Genomic DNA, 20,018 nt, shown 5'->3' on the forward strand with positions numbered 1-20,018 from the left:
GAAGAGACTTTGTCAATCAACACAGGGCACTGCTTTGTCTGCTATGTGATGTGCTTTCAAAGTCAAGAAGTCTGAAGGGTGAATTGGAGGTCTGCTGTAAGCTACTTGCAGTTCATTGCACCTTGTACAATTGAGTCCATCTGTTACTCAACATCATGTATTTAGCTAAAACATTTTAGGATGAACTCTTGACCGTTTTAGTTTCCAAGTTCATCTTTTCCGGATACACAACCATGCAGTTGTTTGTGGAAAATGCTATGTCAAGTTAAATTCAATGCATCAAACAACCACACTGTTTGAACTGTCACAAAATGTTGTATACAGTAAAAAGAAAAAAGCTTTCGTAATCACTTTTGGTGTTTGTAATTTGAGAAATGTGATAATTGAATGACTTGATTTTTCATTAGGAGCTAAATAGTAAGATGCGCAGTCATTCCCAGCCGTACAAAATGTATGCGTCTCTTTCAGATGAAAAATTGACACGACATCTGTCACAATATGTCCAAACAAGGAATCGAAAGATTTACTTCATGCTGTCAACCATGACCGCCAACCCAAACAATTCGTTTCAGTCAGTCAGTCAGGATCGGTACGTTTATTATGCCGCCCGACCTCCTTTAGGATACTGTCGGTGCCCCTACTATGCTGCTGCTTGTTTGACTGTTTTCGCCCCCTCATTTACCTCAAGTTGTCTCCAGTTTTTCCACCCAAACACTCAAGTGTTGGCTACATCCTGGTCAGATGCATTTTGAGTGGTTAGAGGTGGGGGGACGATGCACATGCGCACTCACGGATTTATTTGGGTTAAAAGTGGCGTCATGTACATATTTCTCTCTTGCATCATGTCCGCCTAGAGTCTTACACTATGTTTATGGCTGTCTGGCATCTTATGTAACGGATTAATGGCTACCCCAGAGCAGGCACACATCCATCAGGGCCTTTCTTATGGTCGAACGCTAAAATGTGAATCTCTATTTCAGAGCTGACCCTTGGCCTCAGAGCGACCCCATTCAAGATCTCCACTTCCAGCATCTCCGGATCCTCGATTAAGGTAGCGGCTTTGGGAATTCCAAATCATCACTGAGGCTCTCCAGAGCTGATCAAAACATTGCAACGCATGTTCTCTAGCACACTCCGTAGAGGTTATTGTGTTCAAATGAATCTGCAGAGTTGCTCTGAAACCGAAATCCCCTATAAAGGAAGCGAGCGTGTCTGTTCAGTGAAAACCGGACAGAGTAAGAGAAGCAGAGGGACGAGCAGTGTTTATCAAATACAGAGAGGGTAGCCAGTCACATCTTTCCTTCTAGGGTATGTGAAGGAGAGCAAAGGAGGGAGGAGGTGCTCAGGGCATTCCTCCTTTTTTTTTTTTTTTTTTTTTTTTTTTTTACAGCAGCCAAATGCCCGCTGAGATCCATCCAGGAAGAGTTGGTTAAATCACATCTGTCTATCATCCATCACACCGAACGACAACTTGTTCCATCGAGTCTTTATTTGGCCGCACTTGAGATGCATCTCTTTTGGGAAGCGTGCGCTCGATGACTGCTGATGGAGGAGAGTGACTGCTGTTAGACTGTTCCCTCTGCTCAGTGAGGAGTTCAAATCCAATTTCTTGCCTTCCTTCACCTCCGCTGCCCTCCAAGGAAGGAAGTGTTGCGATGAGCTGAGGGTAGGGGAGGAAGGTGAGGAGAGGTGGGGTCTTGCCTACTCGTTAATGGCACTGGTGAGGGCGGACATCATTTGGTTTGGGGATCAGGGAGTTGGTTAATTGGGGCTAGGAGGAGTCTCCATGAGGCCGCAGGCTTGATATAAGGTGTTGGAGTGAGAGAGTGTCCATCAGTTGGAGCCTCACTGAGACAAACGTTAGACACTTCATCAGTATTTCACCAGAAGAAGGTAGCATTTTGTAGGCGATGAGACTGACATAGCCGAGCACAACAACCTAACATACAGGTAACCGTAACCTACTTTTTAAAAAAAAAAAAAAAAAAAAATTTCATTTTTTTTTTATAAAGGATATTTGCAATTTAGGTAAGTGTTATCACATCTTTAAACCTCCCATGGCAACCTATACTGTATATGCATGACAGTCGCTCACCACTCACTCGTTTGTTGCTTTCCTTCCAATTTGTTGTTTCACCCCAGTTTCCTTTGAAGGTTAACCACAGACATTACCGACGACCAGAAAGTGTCGCACATCAGGGATGACTGCATGCTTGCACCACTAGGCACTCGCTAACAAGCGAGAAACCACAACAATGGCATCGTTATTGTGTCAGTTAAACACGGGTGTCAAGACATTGATCTTGGGACTATGACTTGAAGTCTGTGTCGTTTAGTTTTTGGTTTATCGCAATGTCACATAGGTAACGTGTCGCCGATATCTTTAAACAAAAAATTTAATGCTTGCCTACTTATTTTCATTTCAAAAACACTACTTCCAGTACGGATAATACAATACAGAGCCGAAGGAACATTTTTACTGTCACATAATGTGGTTGACGCTAACACAGGTGCTAATAATTTAACAATATTTTCGTTTCTATACAGCGCTTGTATGAAATCTCTTTGGATTATGCAGGTAGTCGTGCCAAAATGCATCCAATACTAATCAATGAAATTATCCAACAACTATTCATTCATATATTATTCATTGAGCTATTAAGTTAAAATACTTTCAGATTTCAGCCTCTCACCTGTAATATTCTGATTCCTGTAGTCCTTCGTGAAAGCTGTCTGTTTCTATTTTGTTTAATCAAAATCCTGTCAGACATTCGCAAAATTTGGCTTTTATTTTGGAAAAATAAACCAAATCAGCAACTGAATCCTAATCAATTTATGGCCTCATCAAACTAGTTGCCCATTGCTTTAATCATTACCCAAGAAGTTTCAAAAAGATGGGTGTGTACTTCACTCCCTCTTGTGTGATATTGCTTACCGGTAATTGTTGCTTATTTGGTTTTGTATGATCATGAAAAAAAGATACCCAATAAACGATAAAAAATTGTCCATTAGTACACTAATTGAAAAAAATGTTTGTTTTTTTTACAATAAGTACAAAATCATTTAGAGGTAAACTGCATCTTTGCAAGGATTTACAGTTGAGCTGTCTTATTTTTATCGCTGGCCACAACACCACAGTATGTCACTCTTTGATCCGTTTGTGTGGTCTTGGCTCGCCTCGGTGGTCCACTGACAAAAACCTCCACTATTTCCGCCGTTGTATTTTTATTGCTCTTGTACTGGCGACGGCTATAGCCAGAAGCAGCGTTGGCTCTTTGCTTAGTCTGACATATGGATATCTGCCCATCTCAAGAGCATCTGGATGAAATTATACACTGTTTACAATACAAAAAGGTTATTGCCGGAGATATTTAGCCTCTCAGATTTCATTCTACTATCAATGTCCATGAAAGTTCCATCTCAGCATGGCCAAATACTGTGTGAAAATTGACCTGCGAGATAAACACATTTACGTCGACAAGTGCCCGGAATTTCAGAAAGTGTCAAAGCAGCAAACGTAGCACTTTCTGCTATGTTTGAGCTTTGGAGTTGCACCTCATTCTTGATAATATTACAAATGAGATCAGATTTAATGGTGATGAGGTCCAAAATGATGGGCGCGGGACCATTCAGTCAGGTGTTTACCAATGCTGAACAGGAATGCCTCGCGGTCTGTCGTCACAGCTGTTCCTGCTCCTCTTGCTGCGCTCGTCCTCGAGCGCCAATATAATAAAAGAAGAGTGATGATAGCTCAGTCACAGGCTTTGTCATTGTCCCGGAGATAAATGTTGAGCCCCGGCTCATACTTGAAACTTGCTGCGTGCATCGAGTCTCGACCTCGGCGGCCCGCAGTCAATGATGGCTTGTCGTAGATTTGCACAGTGTGATGATGAGCCCATTGTTTAAAACACCGCTGAGCCGTGACGCACGATGCCTGGCTAACCACTCCACATATGATAGTCTGGTTTGCAGAGTGGGTGATAATTGCAACGTTGTGTCCCACTCGTTGTCCTCAGTCATTAAGATTGACTTGAGTTTTATACTGGTTTCAGGTTTGTTATATTTCGTTGGTCACAGAACGCCTTTATTTCTGTGCCTTACAAGGTGCACACCGCGTTATTTTTAGAAACAGAGCAGCAGGGGTTTATACTCCGGACACACTCACTCTGTCTCTCTCACTCTGTCTCATTCACACACTCGCACATGGATCCACTGATATGAAGGAAAGAAGATCAAATTCAAGAGTGAGAGTTCTCTCAAAATATTCCACATCTAAGTGCTTGGCGTCTCATCTTTGAGATGAAATGCACTCTAATTTGAGTAATATAATTGTTGCGTGATGCTTATGTATACTCTCATGCTGACGTTCCAATTGTCACTTGCAATAATCCAGAAACAACTATTGGATAAACAACACGCTCACAAACCCAACATGCACTGGATTCTGTTAATGTGAGCATAATAAAGTATTTTAAGTCAGAATGTGCGCAGTGTCACGACCTGCCTTGTTTGCGTTCAAATATTAAACAAAATATTCTTGGAAGGGATGTAATATGAGAGCAAGGGCCAAGCTAACCACGGCTGATGTTCCTTAATCACAGTCACGCAATCTAGCTCTAACGAGCAATCTGAAAGAGATTCAAAGACTTGTGTAACTCATCGTAAACCGTCTTCAGCCCAAAACCGCATCCATACCATGTTTGTCTTCCAATGGAAGTGTGAAGGACAAGTGGAGGTGCGTGTGTGTTTTTATTTGAATTGATATATGATTGTGTCCTCTCGGGCTTCCACCATTGCCCCACAGCTGACTGGCTCAATGGGATCATGTACAAGCCAGAGATAAATAGACACGTCAATGGCACCTGGAAAAAGGGGGTGGAACTCCTGTTGCCTTGGCAGTGGGATTCCTTGCGTGCTCATTGGTTGGCACGGTTTGGGTCAGTAAAGAGGGGTGGTTTGTGGGGTGTGTATAAAGAGCATGTGTTGTTTGACAGGTCCTAGAAAAGGACTGCAAGAGAGAATACTTGTTGGCTGTTTTTTTTTTTTTTTTTTAATTTTTTTTAAATCTGAATGACGTTTTAATTTGAAATTCCATGCCCCTTAGGAAAAAAACGAAAAAAAAAAAACCAAAAGGTAGAATTTGAAATTCATGAAGAGCTCAAATTTGTGGTATTGGTAGAACTTTGCAGCCAGTTACAACGGTTGTGACAATGCCTGGTGTTAACTTGGACTTCCTACCAGCCCCAGAGGGTCCAGAGGCACTAGATAGCCCAGACGGCGCTTGTTCTGCATCTGGCTTAGAGGAGGTCATTGGAGATCTACTTTCACAACAAGAGTATGAAGGACGGCAGTTTGGTGAGAGGAATTTTGAATTGGCACTGAGATGCGTGGTGGAGGAGGTCCACAGTGACCTCAAGTCATTTCGAAAGCAAGTGGATTCACAGCTGGAACAGGCAGAAGTGCACATGTTGCCGCTGGCCCAGGCGCTGGCTGGTTTGCAAGAGGAGAACTCCAGGCTGAGGATTCAACAGGAGAGCTTGGTGAAGCGAGTCGAGGCTCTTTGCCAGGCCATGGGGCTTCCTGAGCCTTTACCCCAAGTCAGCTCAAACCCCGCCTCCGATTCTCCATTGAGTGATTCCCGCGACTGCACAACACCAAGTGCAAAGCTTCGCACAACCCATGAGGAAAGCGTAAATATTTCAACTGGGGATGCTCCACCTGTTGAACCCCTGGAAAGGGCAACAGAAACCCAGGGCTTGGAATCGACTTCAAAATGCACAGAGGCAACACCAACGTTGGAACCTGAGCCCGCGCCAGTCTCTCACCCTCCAGCTTTTGCATCCTGCCGCTCTCTCTCTGCTCCCGCCCTGATGGGAAACGTTTCATGGAACAGCAGTATGGTACTGCGCATATTACAGTTTTGATTATAACCTCATTTTAATTTGGATTGTTTTTTTGGTTTCCCTTGTGGATGATGGTTGAAAAGGACAGGTGTGAAGTCGAGCAAAGACGTGAAATTGGATTTAGCCCTGCAGATTAGATTTGTTCCATCCTAACTATTGCTGCACAAAGCTCTTAAGAAATTCTAAATCCGTAGATATTTAATTGGGGGGCGGGGGGGGGGGGGTCGTACCTGCTGGTCCTGCACAGGTGACGGCCTTCAAGAGAACTGATGTAAAGAATAATCCTTCATCTGATCAGTTGCCCTCAACTGTTTCCACAACAACCCCAAACACCTAAGACACCGAGTTCGACGAATTGTCTCAAACATGATTTGCACACAAAAGGTCTTAGAGATTTTTTTTTTTCACCCCCCCCCCCGCACAGACTCGCGCACATTCTGTCTTTGCTCAACTCGGGGGCCTTGTTTGGCCGTGCTGCAAGCCAAAATATGCCCTGTGAGTCAAATGACTCTCCATTCCGCCCTGTCCCAGGGGCCACAAGTTCACAAAGATTTGGTCAACACGCAGTGATCGCGCAATTCTGGCTTGTCTTGACTTTTTGTCCCTCCCCGCTGGAGACCTGGTCAGGCCGGGGCCTTCCTAGAAGAGCGGAGGAGCGGGATGGAGACAGCTGTCTGAGCTATATCTGGACCTGGACCTGATTATGGCAAAAGCACACAGGCCGCAGCTACAGTGGTCTTCCACAGGCATTCAGGAACCATGTGAACATTTGAAGAGGTGTTTTGTTTAGGATTCATGGTCACTGAATATATTTTGGAATACGCCTAAGGCGTTTCCCACCCAAACAACGACACCGAGCTACTTTCATTATCTAAAATGCTTCCTATAGTGTTCCAACTTCAAAAGAATGCACAAACGACCTACTGCAGTTCAAACTACATTCGCTTAATTTAATGGTACATTTACTTTGGTCACCAATCAGTGATGTCTTTAGTTTTCATACGTGCACAGCATGTATGGTAGGGTGAGATGTAATTTAGTCACATTACCTTTTTTTTTTTTTAATTGTAACCTGCGTATAAGCTTTAGCCCCCACCAAAGTGTTCTCAATGTTTATTTATATACAATAATTCATAATTATAATTTCTGACAGCAGCACTCATTACATAGCTTTTTTTTTTTTTTTTTTTTTGCTATTGGTGCACCGTGCTGAGCCCAGGAGTTAATTACCCACGTTAATTCATACTCCGATGTTCATACTGTTGTGTTTGGTGGACAGACTGCTCTCTCTCTCTTCCTTCTGATTGTTACTCTATTTAGTACAACCTTTCAACTTGGGGCACAATTCAGAATGGCTTTCAATCTTCTATAACATTGATGCACGTTCTCCTATGCGCTACGCCTAATGGCGCTACATAAACAGTAGGTTCCCGGCTGCTCAGTCACATTTACAAACCCGCCGTCAGCCACACTTGATGAACAAGTGACTCTCATGTGCTCGCTGCGTGCCTCTCTTTCTGGGGGGGGCGGACGAAATAATGAGCTATGTTGAGTGGGCCGTCTTTGTCCGAGAAGAGAAGATTATCAGATGGATGGAAATATGTGGGCTTTGAAACCAAGTTCACTGATTCAGGCCTATTATGGTGTTCACCTAAATCCTTACTTACTCGGTGAATGTCTTACAAACTTTGGTTGTGTTTTCTTAACGTCACTCTGCTCTCGTAACGATGAACCTTGCGGTCCGTGGTTCAGGCTTGGAGTTTTACGTTGTTTCCAACTATGGTCACAGTTTAGCAATCTCGCCATAAATAATCAACATCCCTTATTGCGCGCGTTTTTGTCCGTGCTCTTATTGTCTTTTGTTTTGTCTCGTGCAGATGGAGACGGAGCCCGTCGCCGCCTCGGAGCCGGTGTTCTCATCCGGGCCGTCGGTCCAAGTGCACATCCCAAACGGCTCCGCGATGCAGGCCAACGCTGAGGAGTCTCCCGGAAAGCTGACTGCTGACCAGTTGGCTGCTATAGAGGATGAAGAGCTCCTTGATAAAATGGTACTTCACACCCAAGTTATGATTGTAAATGATGAATAGATCCACTTAGTGACAAATGCAACAGCTACAGACGTGCGCCCAAGTTTGTGTACGTGTAGTAAATCTCATCAGCTGGGTTATATTTGGAAAATTCACAGCCTGTTGCTGCGCGTTGGCACACGATTATCATCCGAGCAGAGTGCGTAAACAGTTGCGACCCCGATTGTGTAAGGACTAACCTCTCATTGTTACTATTTTGTAACTCTTCCAACAGCTCGATGAATCCAAAGATTTTGAGGAAAGGAAAATGATCCGTGCAGCCATGAGGGACCTTCGCAAGAAAAAGAGAGGTAACCAAAGGATAACCGACCGATTCCAGCCATCACGGTTGGCACAGTGCCTGTAAAATGCAAACCTCGAAAAGTCACGAAGGCAAGGATGGGTTGTGCATTTGTAAACAAACGCTGTGGGGATTTCCCCCAAATTTCCATTCACTCTGCTCTCAGAGGCCATGCTGGGCTGTACTCAAGAGGAAATAGGTAGGACAGGTTGGTTTGCAGTGCGGTTTAGCAGCTAATATGCTTGCGTTTTCCATTTTGCTCGCGTGTGTTTGCACCATGTCACCATTGTCCGACACTTAGGATGGAGCGAATCGCACGTCTGTCGTGTGCTGCCCGCTTGATGCATGCTTCTTGTATTTCGGTTTGAGAGCGGTGTTTGCCAATCGCCGCAACCCATGTTGTGACACTCCTTCATTCATGCGGATGAGTCAACTGACGTATCGAACTCAAAGTGCATGATAGACACATTCAAAACTGTCAAAGTTGCAAGTGAGAGTAAACATCTTAAATCGTTTGGAAGTGAAAGTATCTATTTTTGGTGATCGTTGCGTTTTGTCACTCTTTTCACATCACGCTCGACAAAAGTCTTGATGCACTTTTCCCCGGAAGCCCCTTTTGTCCTTATTTGTGGGGTTTTAACCTCTCTTTTGCCCACTGATTTACACGCCATCTCTGTCCCATCCATTCGTCTCCTTTCCAGACCAGAGAGAAAAAGAACGCGAGACTCGTCTGCAGGAGCTCCGGCAGCAGAGAGATGAGCGCTCCAACAAAAGTCGCGCAGGAGTCGGAGCGGGAGAGGTGGTGATGAGGAAGGTGGAGAAGTCTGCAGACGGCTCCACGCTTAGCCAATTCACCAAGACGGACCGCTTTGCTCAGTCCGGTATTTTGGACCCTTTGCCTTTCCTCACCCCCCCCCCCTTTCAAATCATGCGTGTTATTGAGCCTGCGGCGAAGCTGCACTTGTCAACTGACTAATCTCAATGCGTGTGCTTAGATGATGGCAGCAGATCATCTCGCAGCACTGTCGTTGAGGCGAGTTATGTGCAGAAAACAGACAGTGAGTTGCCCCCCCACCCCCCCGACCCCCAAAACCAATTCAATGCATGTTTGGCTTGAGTGTTTTGCTAACATGTTTCCCTCTACTTTTTAGGAGGGACGGTCCAATCTAAGTCATACAGCTACACATCTTCATCCTCCTCTAACACAAGCAAAAAAGTAGGCAGGTGAGTTGTTGCCAGTGCTTTCTTGGAATTCGTAGTTTTCATTTTCCAAAAATAACATTTATTTGAGGTTGGAACATGGATCTAAAAAGGCATCTCTTGATTTAAATTAGCTTGTGATATTTTTGCGCAGAGATTTCACATCATTGATACACAGTTTGACCTTATTATTGGAACCTCGTTTATTTTTACATGAATGAAAAACGTGTTTATTTGTAATTGTCACAAGAAAGTGGCACACGATAGGTTATGTGAAGGGATTTTAATTACATAAATGTTGAATTAGTAACACAAAAAACTCTCTCTGTCCAAATGTATCGAAATGTTGATTAGAATGCACTGATATTGATAGAAATTAACAAGTTCCTTGCGATGGTTTATGTCCATATTTAATATATACATATAGTTTGTGAAATTGGGTTGATATGTTCCAAATGTAAAAAAAAAAAAAAAAACAATCGTGATTTCAGCAAATAGCCCGTTCAACGATTTGAAATCAACTTGCTTAAAGGGGAAGTCAAGCCAAATTTTTTGCTCAGATAACGACCAATCATGGCTCAGCTTCAGAAAACAGGTGAGCCGTGATTGGTCGTTGAACACCGAGGGTATGTGATGTAATTTTCAGTCGACAGAAGTGACCAAATGGCCTCCCCCCCGAGATAGCTAAAAATGTGTCGATGTTGCTGCTTAACTCATATTCCACGAATGCAATATTTCTCAGAATGTCATATTTTGACATATTCTGGAAAAAAAATATTTGGGTTGACTTCATTTTAAGGTCATTTTGGGCTTAACTGCACATGCAGTAACAAATAATCGGAGGATTGCCCACTGGACTACAATGTGCTCGTCAGTCACCGTGCGTTTTCACAGCCACTTTCTGCTCTTTTCCTGATGAAGTGTCCTGCGTGCGATTTCTTTCAGCGTGTTTGATCGCGAGGACGAGCCGTCGCCTCGCGGCGGCGGGTCGGCCGCCGCGGAGCGAAGGCAAGCCGAGAGGCGCAAGGAGCTGATGAGGGCGCAGACTTTGCCCAAGACCTCGGCCATGCAGGCCCGCAAAGCCATGATAGAGAAGCTGGAGAAGGAGGGAGGCGGGTGAGGATAAACGCCCAAAGTAAGAAAAGAACAAGCAAGTCCTGACGTCAACTCTCCTCTTTTAAGCCCCGGACATCAGGTGGTCTCCAAAGTCAACAAGGTGCAGCGTTCCACCAGCTTTGGTGTACCGAACGCTAACTCCATCAAGCAGATGCTGCTGGACTGGTGCCGTGCCAAGACCCGCTCGTACGAGGTGCGCCCCCCCCCCCCCCCCCCCCCCGCTCTCCTTTCATGCCACCCATTTTCAAAGTCGAGCTGAGCCCGCCAATAATGCACCTTAGGCTCGGGGTGATGTCTAACAACCCAGGGAAGGTTTCCGCCGCCGCTTAACTCGCTCTATTTTTCTCTCCTCGATCAGCATGTGGATATACAAAACTTTTCATCCAGCTGGAGCAACGGCATGGCCTTCTGCGCCCTGGTGCACAACTTCTTTCCGGAGGCCTTCGACTACGGCTCCCTGAGTCCCGGCAACCGCAGGCAAAACTTTGAGGTGGCCTTCAGCAATGCAGAGTGAGTTCAAACGCGCGGCTAGCTCGACGCAGTCGCGGGCGCCGTTGTTTGGAGAGCGTGCACTCGCCCAATTCGGCCTTGTATGCTCGAACACGCGGCGGACGGAGCGGCGCGATAAGGATAGGCAGCAAATGTGTGCACTTGTGGCATTTGCGAAAGCTGTATTAATCACAATCGGACATGGTGGTTTCACATGTTTCTTCTTGCGGCGGTATAGGACTGGTCTGCATTCAACTGAGAGAGGCTTTTCTGCCATTTTCTTTGACCTTATTTAGCTACAAAAGAGAGGGGGCCAAGAGCAAATGTTTCTGCCTGTGTTTTCTTTTCAATTGTAATGGAAAATGCATTAAAATGCCAGCGCGTGCGGTGCCGTTTTTACACATTGATCAGCATTCCTCCTTAACACGCGCTGTCCTCAGTTTACGACGCTTACCGCCGTCTTTTTTTCCGTCTGATTGTTTTTACATCTACGACTCGGCGTTTGTCATGCAAATGTTGATTAGAATTATGAGCGGCGTGCCATGAGCTCGTTTGCACAGCAGCATCCGAATGCATCATCGTTTTTGCTTTATGGCCCTGAAGTTTTTTGTTTTTTTTTAAATACAATTCTTTATTGTGATTCAGACTAAAATACTGAATTAGCGCATGGTCGCGATGGACTTCGGCACATTACACATTTGGTTTTCGTTGTTATTGCAGGGACTGAACTAGGTCATAAACCAAGGGACCCCCTGATACAGAGCAAAAACTACAAAATATATCATTGAAATAAGCAATCAAACGAAAAACAATATTACGCTAACCGTATGACATAAGACTGATCACCGCCACAACTCCCACCGTCTCATCTCCTTTCTAAGCCGCACGGCGGCGGGCAACTCGACAAACCGCCGGGTCCAAAAAAGTCCAAACTGGTCCAGCCGTCAGCCTTGCGATATCATCTCCCTCCCCTTTTTTTTTTTTTTTTTTTTTTCCCCCTCTTCCTCCCGCATTCATTTTGATTTCTCCTGTCATCATACCATACCTGTGATGTCACCCATGCGCACCACGCCCACACTGGTTTGTGATTTATGGACTGTCACCTGACCACAGTCACCACCCGTGTGCTTGTGTGTGGATGTGCACTCTTCACATGTATTGAGCCCCACTTGCATTTTTTTCCTTTATCTGGAGTCACGCACACACGCGAACCGTTTTTTTTCAGTCACTTTATAATATTAGTCGTCGTGTTGTTTTAACGCAAAAAAAAAAAAAGGCTAAGTGAGCATCGTTTGTTTTGTCTTATTTCTGTTTATTCTATGCCACATGTGTTTGACGTTTCATGATGTTTGAGAAGCATGTCAACACATTGCTACTTATGTGGACACTGAGAATGTAATGTTTGTTTTGTTTGTGTGTCTCTTTCTGTCTCTGTCCACTGAATCTGTATCGTGGCTGCTCACCGCATCATCTGTATTATCCCCTTCATGTCTTTCCCACCTGTTGTCGTCCTCTTCTTTTACCTCCTTTTCTTTCCTTCATTCCTCGTATCGTTTGCCTCCTCCTCCTCCTCTTCCTCTCTCTGTCCATCTTCCCCATCCTTGGCGGGCGCAGGAAACTAGTGGACTGTCCGCAGCTGCTGGACGTGGATGACATGGTGAAGATGCGCGAGCCCGATTGGAAGTGTGTGTACACGTACCTGCAGGAGTTCTACAGGGGTCTGGTGACCAAGGGCCTGGTTAAAACCAAAAACTCCTCCTAAAGTCGCACCCGAGCCTAAAAGCGAACCCATGGTGAGAGAGGGCAACAGCAAGCCTCGCTCTGGCTCTTCTACACCGCGCATCTCTGAGCATGTTTTTTTTTTTTTTTTTTTTTTAAATGTACGTGGAATGCATATGCAAAGAGGACGTTTGGTTCATTTTTAAGAGAAGAGCCAAACATGGTACGCTTGTGTCCCTTTGTGCATATTAGCCAGACTTTGACTGAGGCATCTGGCCAGGTCAACCTGCTCTTAAACACTCTAAAAGGAGTCGATGTATCACAGTGTTTCAAACAGACAGCTCCGGAGACAAAACAGAAGGGAAAAAAAAAAAAAAAAAAAATCATCGGAAAGCTTGTGTTGTGTAGCTCGCGGTTTCGTTTAATCAAGTGATAGTTTACATGTGTTTATGCATTTAGGCTTTCAAAGCCTTTTAAAGATGCTTTTAAAGCAAGAATGTTCTATTCTCTGAAATAGAAAATGACTTATTTTACTATGTTGATGTTCTCATGCGGCAGGGCAGACTGTCTGTCTTTGCCATTTTTGATCGACTGAGAACGCTGAGATTCAAGCGCTAGATTATGTGCGCATACTGGCACCATGTGGCCGATGTTTGTAATGCCCGCACGTGGGAATGTGGAACGTAGCCAGCGACAAGATTACTCATTCATTTTCCAAACCACCGGAAGGATGAAATTCCATCCGTGCAGAACTATTCCCAAATGTCTTGCTAACCAATGATCCATACATTTGATCAATTGTGGTTGTCGCTTGCTCGTCAAACGTCACACTGGTCGTCGTCTTGCTCATGCCGAGTCTGTCGAATGCCTCCCCAGGACGTACGCCAACTGCATGCCTCTGCTGGAAGTGGAGGACATGATGATCATGGGAAACAAACCCGACTCCAAATGCGTGTTCACCTACGTGCAGTCTCTGGTCAACCACCTTCGCAGGCACGAGATGAGAATGGGTCGGCCCTCTGACCTTTGACGTGCGCTCCGTGACAAAATGTTGAGCCTCGGTGTGCCGGGTCACACCTTCGCCAACCAACAAGGCCGGGGCGGATTGTGTGCGTGTGCGTGTGCGTGCGCGTGGGTGTGTGTTAAATATTTCCGTCAGCGGTGTTGATGTGCTGTCCTCTCCTGGATAAAATCACATGTGTGTTTTCCAACAAGATACCGTTGAAGGTGACTTTGAACTTAACATTTTGAACGCAACCACCCTTTCTGTTGTGCAACCCCCCCCCCCCCCCCCCCCCCCAATTCAGTCGTATGTACGCTAGTGGCACACAGCAAGAGAGTCAACACTATACACTACTTCTCTTTTTAACTTATTTATACATCTATTTTCTATTGTAAATTCCATGTCATCAGTCCCACTAAACAAGAATTCTTGTGATGCAATATTGGCAGTTAATGTTGGTACTTTTAAATTTTGGACCCAACTCTGGTGACTTTATTATTTAGTTCTAAGTTATTATTCTCCTTCTGGTGTCATTTAGCATATTACTATTTAATGCATTTCCACGGGGTAGACTTATTTGTAGTACATATACTTCTTATAAGTGTAAGCGCAGCTGTCTAGTCTGCAGTGCTACTGAAGACAAGGATCAGGTTTGGATGAAACTTGTCGACTGTGTTTCAATGTGTGTCACAATGACAAATGATCAGTGATCTTGCCACCACCACCACCACCACCATCATCATCACGCTTATTTGTTCTTAATCGTGGGCTTTTGAGGAAAAGGGACAACTCTACTCGCAATAGATGAGGGGGGAAAAAAAAGTTCAGTTTTTGTCGGCCTGATGAGCTCCAGCTCTCAGCTGAGACAAAACGCCTAACCAAAAATGAGTGCATGTGTATATTTTACAGCTAAGATCATTTTTAAATGTAGATTTTTTTTTTTTTTTTAAATGGTTTTCATTTCTACAATTTGCAGTATTTGAAGTTCTCGGTTGGATGAAACTAAATGTGTTCACTCTATTCTGTAGAACTTTACCAAATTGCTCTCCCAGGGCTACCAACTAAGACAAACTTTCCTCAAGGCAGGGACTGCTGTACATAAGATGTGATAAGATGCACCGCACCTCAATGTGAATTCATTAAAGCAGACAAACCAATTTTTGTGTTGATTATTTCTCTCTGGGGTCTAAATGTGTCATTCTGCAGCTGATGCAATGGTGTAAGGGCCTGTCGGAGGCATCATTCAGGTTAACAACGTTCGCTTTTCAGTTGCTTTCAGGTGCTACAGAATGGAAGGGCATTTCTGTATTGTGAGGTTGCCATTTTGACAAAAGGTGTTTCAGTACGACCAGGAGGACTTAACGCTTCAACTAACTTCCATTGCATTGAAGCGTTATTTCACCTCACTGACGGCGTGCAAATTTTATGGGGGGAAAAAAAACTAGCACTTTTTTGTGAAGGGGGTTTGGTGTTTTGTTTTTTGTTTTTCTTTTTTAAACAATTTCAAGAATAGTCAAATTTGTGAAATAAAAGAGCCAAGCCATATTTTTTTAAATAGTCCTACTTCAAGAACGGTGAAGGTTAGTTGAAAATGTATCCCAAAAATATTAAGAGACAAAACACTTTTTCAACATAGCATCTCAGTAGTGCATGTGAACGAATATTTTAATCCTGAATTATGTTCCTACTGGTGGACCAATGTATAAACATGCTTGTAGTCGGCCCAATTGTAGTCTACTTCCTCCAGTAAAACCACAATGCATTTGTTGGAAACATTTTATTCTTTTGCAGTGGTGACACTTGAATCTCGCTGTGTTTAGCAGCCCACCCACCAGCACATGTAGCATCAGCCTCAGACCAATCAGCAGATTTTTAACCTGCGGCTTCATTGGGTAGCTCAGTGGGTCGGAAGTAAACACAAGTGGACACAAGTGAGACAACCTCAAGATGGCCAACGCATGACTGAGAATTACAAACGGTTTACCATGAACAGATCAGTGTAGCCCAAAAAAAAAAAAAAGTGTCATTTAGTGAAGCGAAGAGATTGTCCGTCCTTTGTTCCAGGATCTGCTGGCCTTGTCTAGCAGCGGTCCCATATTACCGATATGGTTATAGGTCAATGCGCTTGGCCTCGGGTTTGGGCTCTGAGTCGGCGTTCTGAGTGACCACAGAATCAGTGGCGGGCTTGGATGTTGGCTCACTTTCAAACGGGCTATCTTTGGCGGGAGCGAAGCGGAACTGTGCTGGCACGTCGTCATCTGCTTGAGACTTTTTGTAGAAGCCCATTTTGTCCAGAAGCATGTTGATCTCTGAGCGCGTCATGTCAGACAAGGGGATCCGCTGAGGAGACAATATGACACCATGGCTCAGAGCTCCTCCGTTGCCAAATAAGAACCCAAAGTATTAACAGCATGATGTTGTGCATTTCGAAAAACATTGCAAACTGCAATCACGGGAATGAACCTTTTGAGTAACGACTACCGGGGCATGCGCGGATGTAATTGCAATGGTGACAAAACAGAACTTACATCCAGCTCCTCATAGTAATGATTTAGGAGGACAAGCTCAGGGTCGGCCCCAGGAATGTGCTTCATCACCAGGTTATGACTGAAGAAGCGTTGGTCAAGGACTGGTGAACGTCCAATATCACTAGACTATCCTAGTAGAGCACATACTGACTTGTACAAACAACAGAGCTAACCTCATTTAATAATAAGAGCACATTTTGTTTGTCCCAGTTTTTATTAGTTGGCAGGCTCGCTTTTAATTGGATTAAATGTAATAATCCCTCAAGGGGGAATTCAGGATTATGAACAAACAGGAGAAACCATTTACCTACATACATCGCATTTTCCAAAATTGAATCTCACTCAGTTGTGAAGGTGTACTTCACTAAAGGATACTAAAGTGGAATGTCCTGGACCACAAAGGCTTTGACCTGCACACAGAAATAAACACACAGAAATAAACGTTCAGTGACATGTCTACCGGAGATGATTGACATCTTTAAAAAACAACATTTGTGTTGTTGCAATTTGCAACACAACTTACCTCTTTGAGCCTATTCAACTGTCATCCACCACACGTCTGGAAAAAGACATTATTATTATTATTAGAAACACTTGGATATTTTGTTGTTATCAGATTGGGGCAGAAATGTGCTACATATACTACACTGAAAAAAGTTTGTTGAATTTACTCTTATTTTATTTCATCGAGCGGTTGCACGAAATATATCCAGATACATGTTTAAGTAGGCTATACATCTACTACAATTTTTTTATCTGCATCCAGATGATTTTATTTTGTGCAACCATTTAATGAAATAAAAGTGAGTAAATTCAACATATTTTTTCAGTGAACTTAAATAACTTGTTAGATACATTATATTTGTCTCAGCAATTTTAACCCAGCATTTTTTTGCTTTTACTGGAGTATTATCTATGGTACTTTTACCCTATTACATTGAGCTACATTATACTTTTATTGTTATCTTCATGGGAATATATAATAAAATATAAAAGCCCATTGTGCTGTTTAACAATGGTAAACAAAGAGTTAAATTCAGACCATTACTTGTGGCTCATTTGCCTTCATTATGCATTATTGTTTTTAGCTAAAGTGCTATTGTTGAGCACTATTAATTTGCACATATTTTTTTGTTTTTGTGTATTATGTTTTAAGCATACTTCTCTTTAGCACAATTTTTCTCTACTCTACCCACGTGTGTACATTAGATTTTTGGGCTAGAATTTCAGAATGAAACTAAAAAGCACTCAGCTTTAACACAACTACACAACACACACACACACACACTTTATAAAGCAACTGACAACATCAAAGCAAGTCACATGTTGTACATGTACATTTAAACGTGTAAAGATTATATTAAGTTCACTTTTAATAGTGCATTTTAGGTTGATCCCGAAATTTCACCACAGCCCCAAATCCTTAAACATTTTCTGAGTAGCGTAGTAGAACGTTTATTCATTTGTTAACTTTCCATGCCCTGAGGGAGATATGCTCAAACCTATTTTATGGAAACGGGAGACTCGAGTTTCGAGGTGCGGGCGTTACCGTCCCAACAATAGTGACCGATAGCACGCTTTTGTTCAACTGGCAGGCCCGGTATTCCCCTGAGGAAGCACATCATCCTTTTCAACAGTACTGCACACCACTTCATCCCATCTACTTTTGCACGTCGTGTCCTTTTTTTTTTTTTCAGATCCTATACTTCAAAACGTACTCCAGTATATTTCACGTGTAACCAGTAAACACGTGTGATTTTCGCACTATATTGCCAACACGTTCTGTTTTTTGTTTTTTTTTAACTTTTTAAAAGTGCTGGCGATGTTTTAGTACTCCTCTACGCATGCGCAGATTGCGCACACCGCCATTCATTCAGTCAAGGACAAAAAAAAAAAAAGAAATGATTACAGGTGGTACTCAGTTTACGTCGTAACGCGTCTTAGTCTTATCACTCACTAACCTATGCTAAAGCAGTAGTCACGATTACAGTACATTTGTGTCTAAGGCCATAAATATGTAACAATGTAAACGTATTCGCGCGCCGTTCGTAATATGGAAATGTCGTAAACCGAGAAGCCCCTTGTACACGTCTCCGTCTCTGTCTCTGTCTCTGTCTCTGTTTCGTCCTGTACAGTACCTCCACCCTGGCTCGAGCCAGCCCCTCCAGCTTGTTGACGTCCACTTCATATGAAGACGCACAGGAAAGCAGACTTAATAGCAGCCACATTGTTCCGAAGCGCAAGGGCCAGCGATCCATGAGCTGCTGCAGACGCTGCACACCGCGCACACCTGAAGAGGATGTTGGACACAGAAAGTACACCGCAGCAGATGTGAGGATGAGGAGCAGCGGGGGGAGGAGCAGGATCGTGCTCGGAGATGTCACATCCGGACTGCGTGCCACGTCAAAGGTTTTCCACGGGAAAGTGCACGGGAGTAGTCTCGAAGATTGACATTAAGACACACGCATAAGGGGAAATGGATTTTGTAGTTGCTTTCAGAGGTGGCAAAAGTACGCACACTCTCGAAAAGAAAAGACTTTGTGCTTGTGCAGTATTAGTGTAAAAAAGAAAAAAATGAGAGAGTGAGAGAGAGAGAGAGAGAGAGAGCGCGATCATCTAACAACAAATCACAAGATAAAGTAAATGTGTAAAATAAATATTTAAGTATGCTGAACAACTATTGATCAATTTATGTTACGAAAGGATTTGGTGGGGGAAAATACTTGTAATACAGTATCTCCAGATGCTGTATTATAATTATTGTTTATTGTTTTTTTTTTTCTTTAATGGCAGTTGCTATCTCTGCACAGATTTTCTGATACTATGAAAAGAACAAATCAATTAAGCAGTAATTATGAAGTAGACACACTTTATTTGCTATAGTGGGACACTTAAAATTATGTGGTGGGCCTTGAGTCTGACACCACTGTGTGCGACAAACAGGCAATCGCCTGGGGCCCTCATTGTCTCATAAAACTGGTTAATAACATTTTTATTTGATTTAGAACAACATTTTAGTTTTTGCCTTAATTCACACAAAGAAAAAAGACACCAAATTCTAATCCATTATGATTGTTTGATTGCTCCTCCCTCCCTTCTCATGATTGGAACTATTCCATTCTCTACTGCACATGTGCAGACTTGATTCAGGAAGAAAGTAGCAAAACAAACCTGCTGGCGCGGTTGTGAGGAAAATGAAGCGGCATTACCCCGGGGCCATGGAGGCAGAGGAGAAGAGAAGGCGAGAGGTAACCTTTTTAAAAAAAAAAAAAAAAAAAAATCAAATCTGCCGTTCAACCTTTTTCAAAGTGACGTTGAATGTGCATAACCGACAACAGCAACTCTTGCCAGTTGCAGTAGCACTGCTGTCAGTGTCTGCTGAGGAGGCTGCAGTAGAGATTAACATACAACTTCAGATGTGGGGGGGCCAATGAGCATGTTAGCTTTGCACCCCCAAATGACTAGAAACGCCCCTGCTGGTGCGTGCCTGTTGAACCATTTTGTGCTCTTCCTGTTTGTGCACTTCTCCATTGTGACCACCAGGAGGCGCTATGGTTTGAATCCCCCACTGAATAAGCGTCGCCGTAATTTAACATGACTTTATCTTATCTCGGTCCAATCATGTCCCTGCATTCCTGCAGCCAATTGTTTGGTCCACTCACAAACGGAAGCCGTCGGTGTGGCTGTGGGCGT

At 43.6% G+C, this 20,018-nt stretch overlaps 2 protein-coding genes across 5 annotated transcripts in view; one reads left to right on the plus strand and one right to left on the minus strand.

Moving 5' to 3' along the window:
• smtnb (smoothelin b) overlaps window positions 1–14,954 on the plus strand; it is a 48,147-nt gene extending 33,193 nt beyond the window's left edge. For 2 of the 4 annotated variants that reach the window (XM_086031150.1, XM_086031153.1), the window contains 11 exons: window positions 981–1,051; window positions 7,781–7,951; window positions 8,205–8,280; window positions 8,437–8,469; window positions 8,972–9,151; window positions 9,266–9,328; window positions 9,422–9,494; window positions 10,416–10,586; window positions 10,653–10,779; window positions 10,945–11,096; window positions 13,671–14,954. In XM_086031150.1, the coding sequence (XP_085887276.1) occupies window positions 981–1,051; window positions 7,781–7,951; window positions 8,205–8,280; window positions 8,437–8,469; window positions 8,972–9,151; window positions 9,266–9,328; window positions 9,422–9,494; window positions 10,416–10,586; window positions 10,653–10,779; window positions 10,945–11,096; window positions 13,671–13,824 (1,271 nt within the window). In that variant the 3' untranslated portion in view covers window positions 13,825–14,954. Of the gene's footprint in view, window positions 1–980; window positions 1,052–7,780; window positions 7,952–8,204; window positions 8,281–8,436; window positions 8,470–8,971; window positions 9,152–9,265; window positions 9,329–9,421; window positions 9,495–10,415; window positions 10,587–10,652; window positions 10,780–10,944; window positions 11,097–12,689; window positions 12,869–13,670 lie in introns of all 4 variants that reach the window. The other 2 variants (XM_086031151.1, XM_086031152.1) reach the window with 2 other exon arrangements.
• A 605-nt stretch (window positions 14,955–15,559) lies between these two features.
• selenom (selenoprotein M) lies at window positions 15,560–18,813 on the minus strand. Its single transcript, XM_086030777.1, has 5 exons — window positions 18,464–18,813; window positions 16,849–16,884; window positions 16,701–16,735; window positions 16,326–16,404; window positions 15,560–16,137 (listed from the first exon to the last, which is right to left on the minus strand). Exons 1-5 carry the CDS (start codon window positions 18,581–18,583, stop codon window positions 15,907–15,909), a joined length of 501 nt encoding a protein of 166 aa, XP_085886903.1. The 5' UTR covers window positions 18,584–18,813; the 3' UTR covers window positions 15,560–15,906.
• Window positions 18,814–20,018: the final 1,205 nt, after the last annotated feature.

The sequence above is a fragment of the Filicampus tigris genome, chromosome 5, assembly GCF_054856515.1.
Source record: "Filicampus tigris isolate MCC_2025a chromosome 5, RoL_Ftig_1.0, whole genome shotgun sequence".
NCBI classification, from domain to species: Eukaryota; Metazoa; Chordata; class Actinopteri; order Syngnathiformes; family Syngnathidae; genus Filicampus; species Filicampus tigris.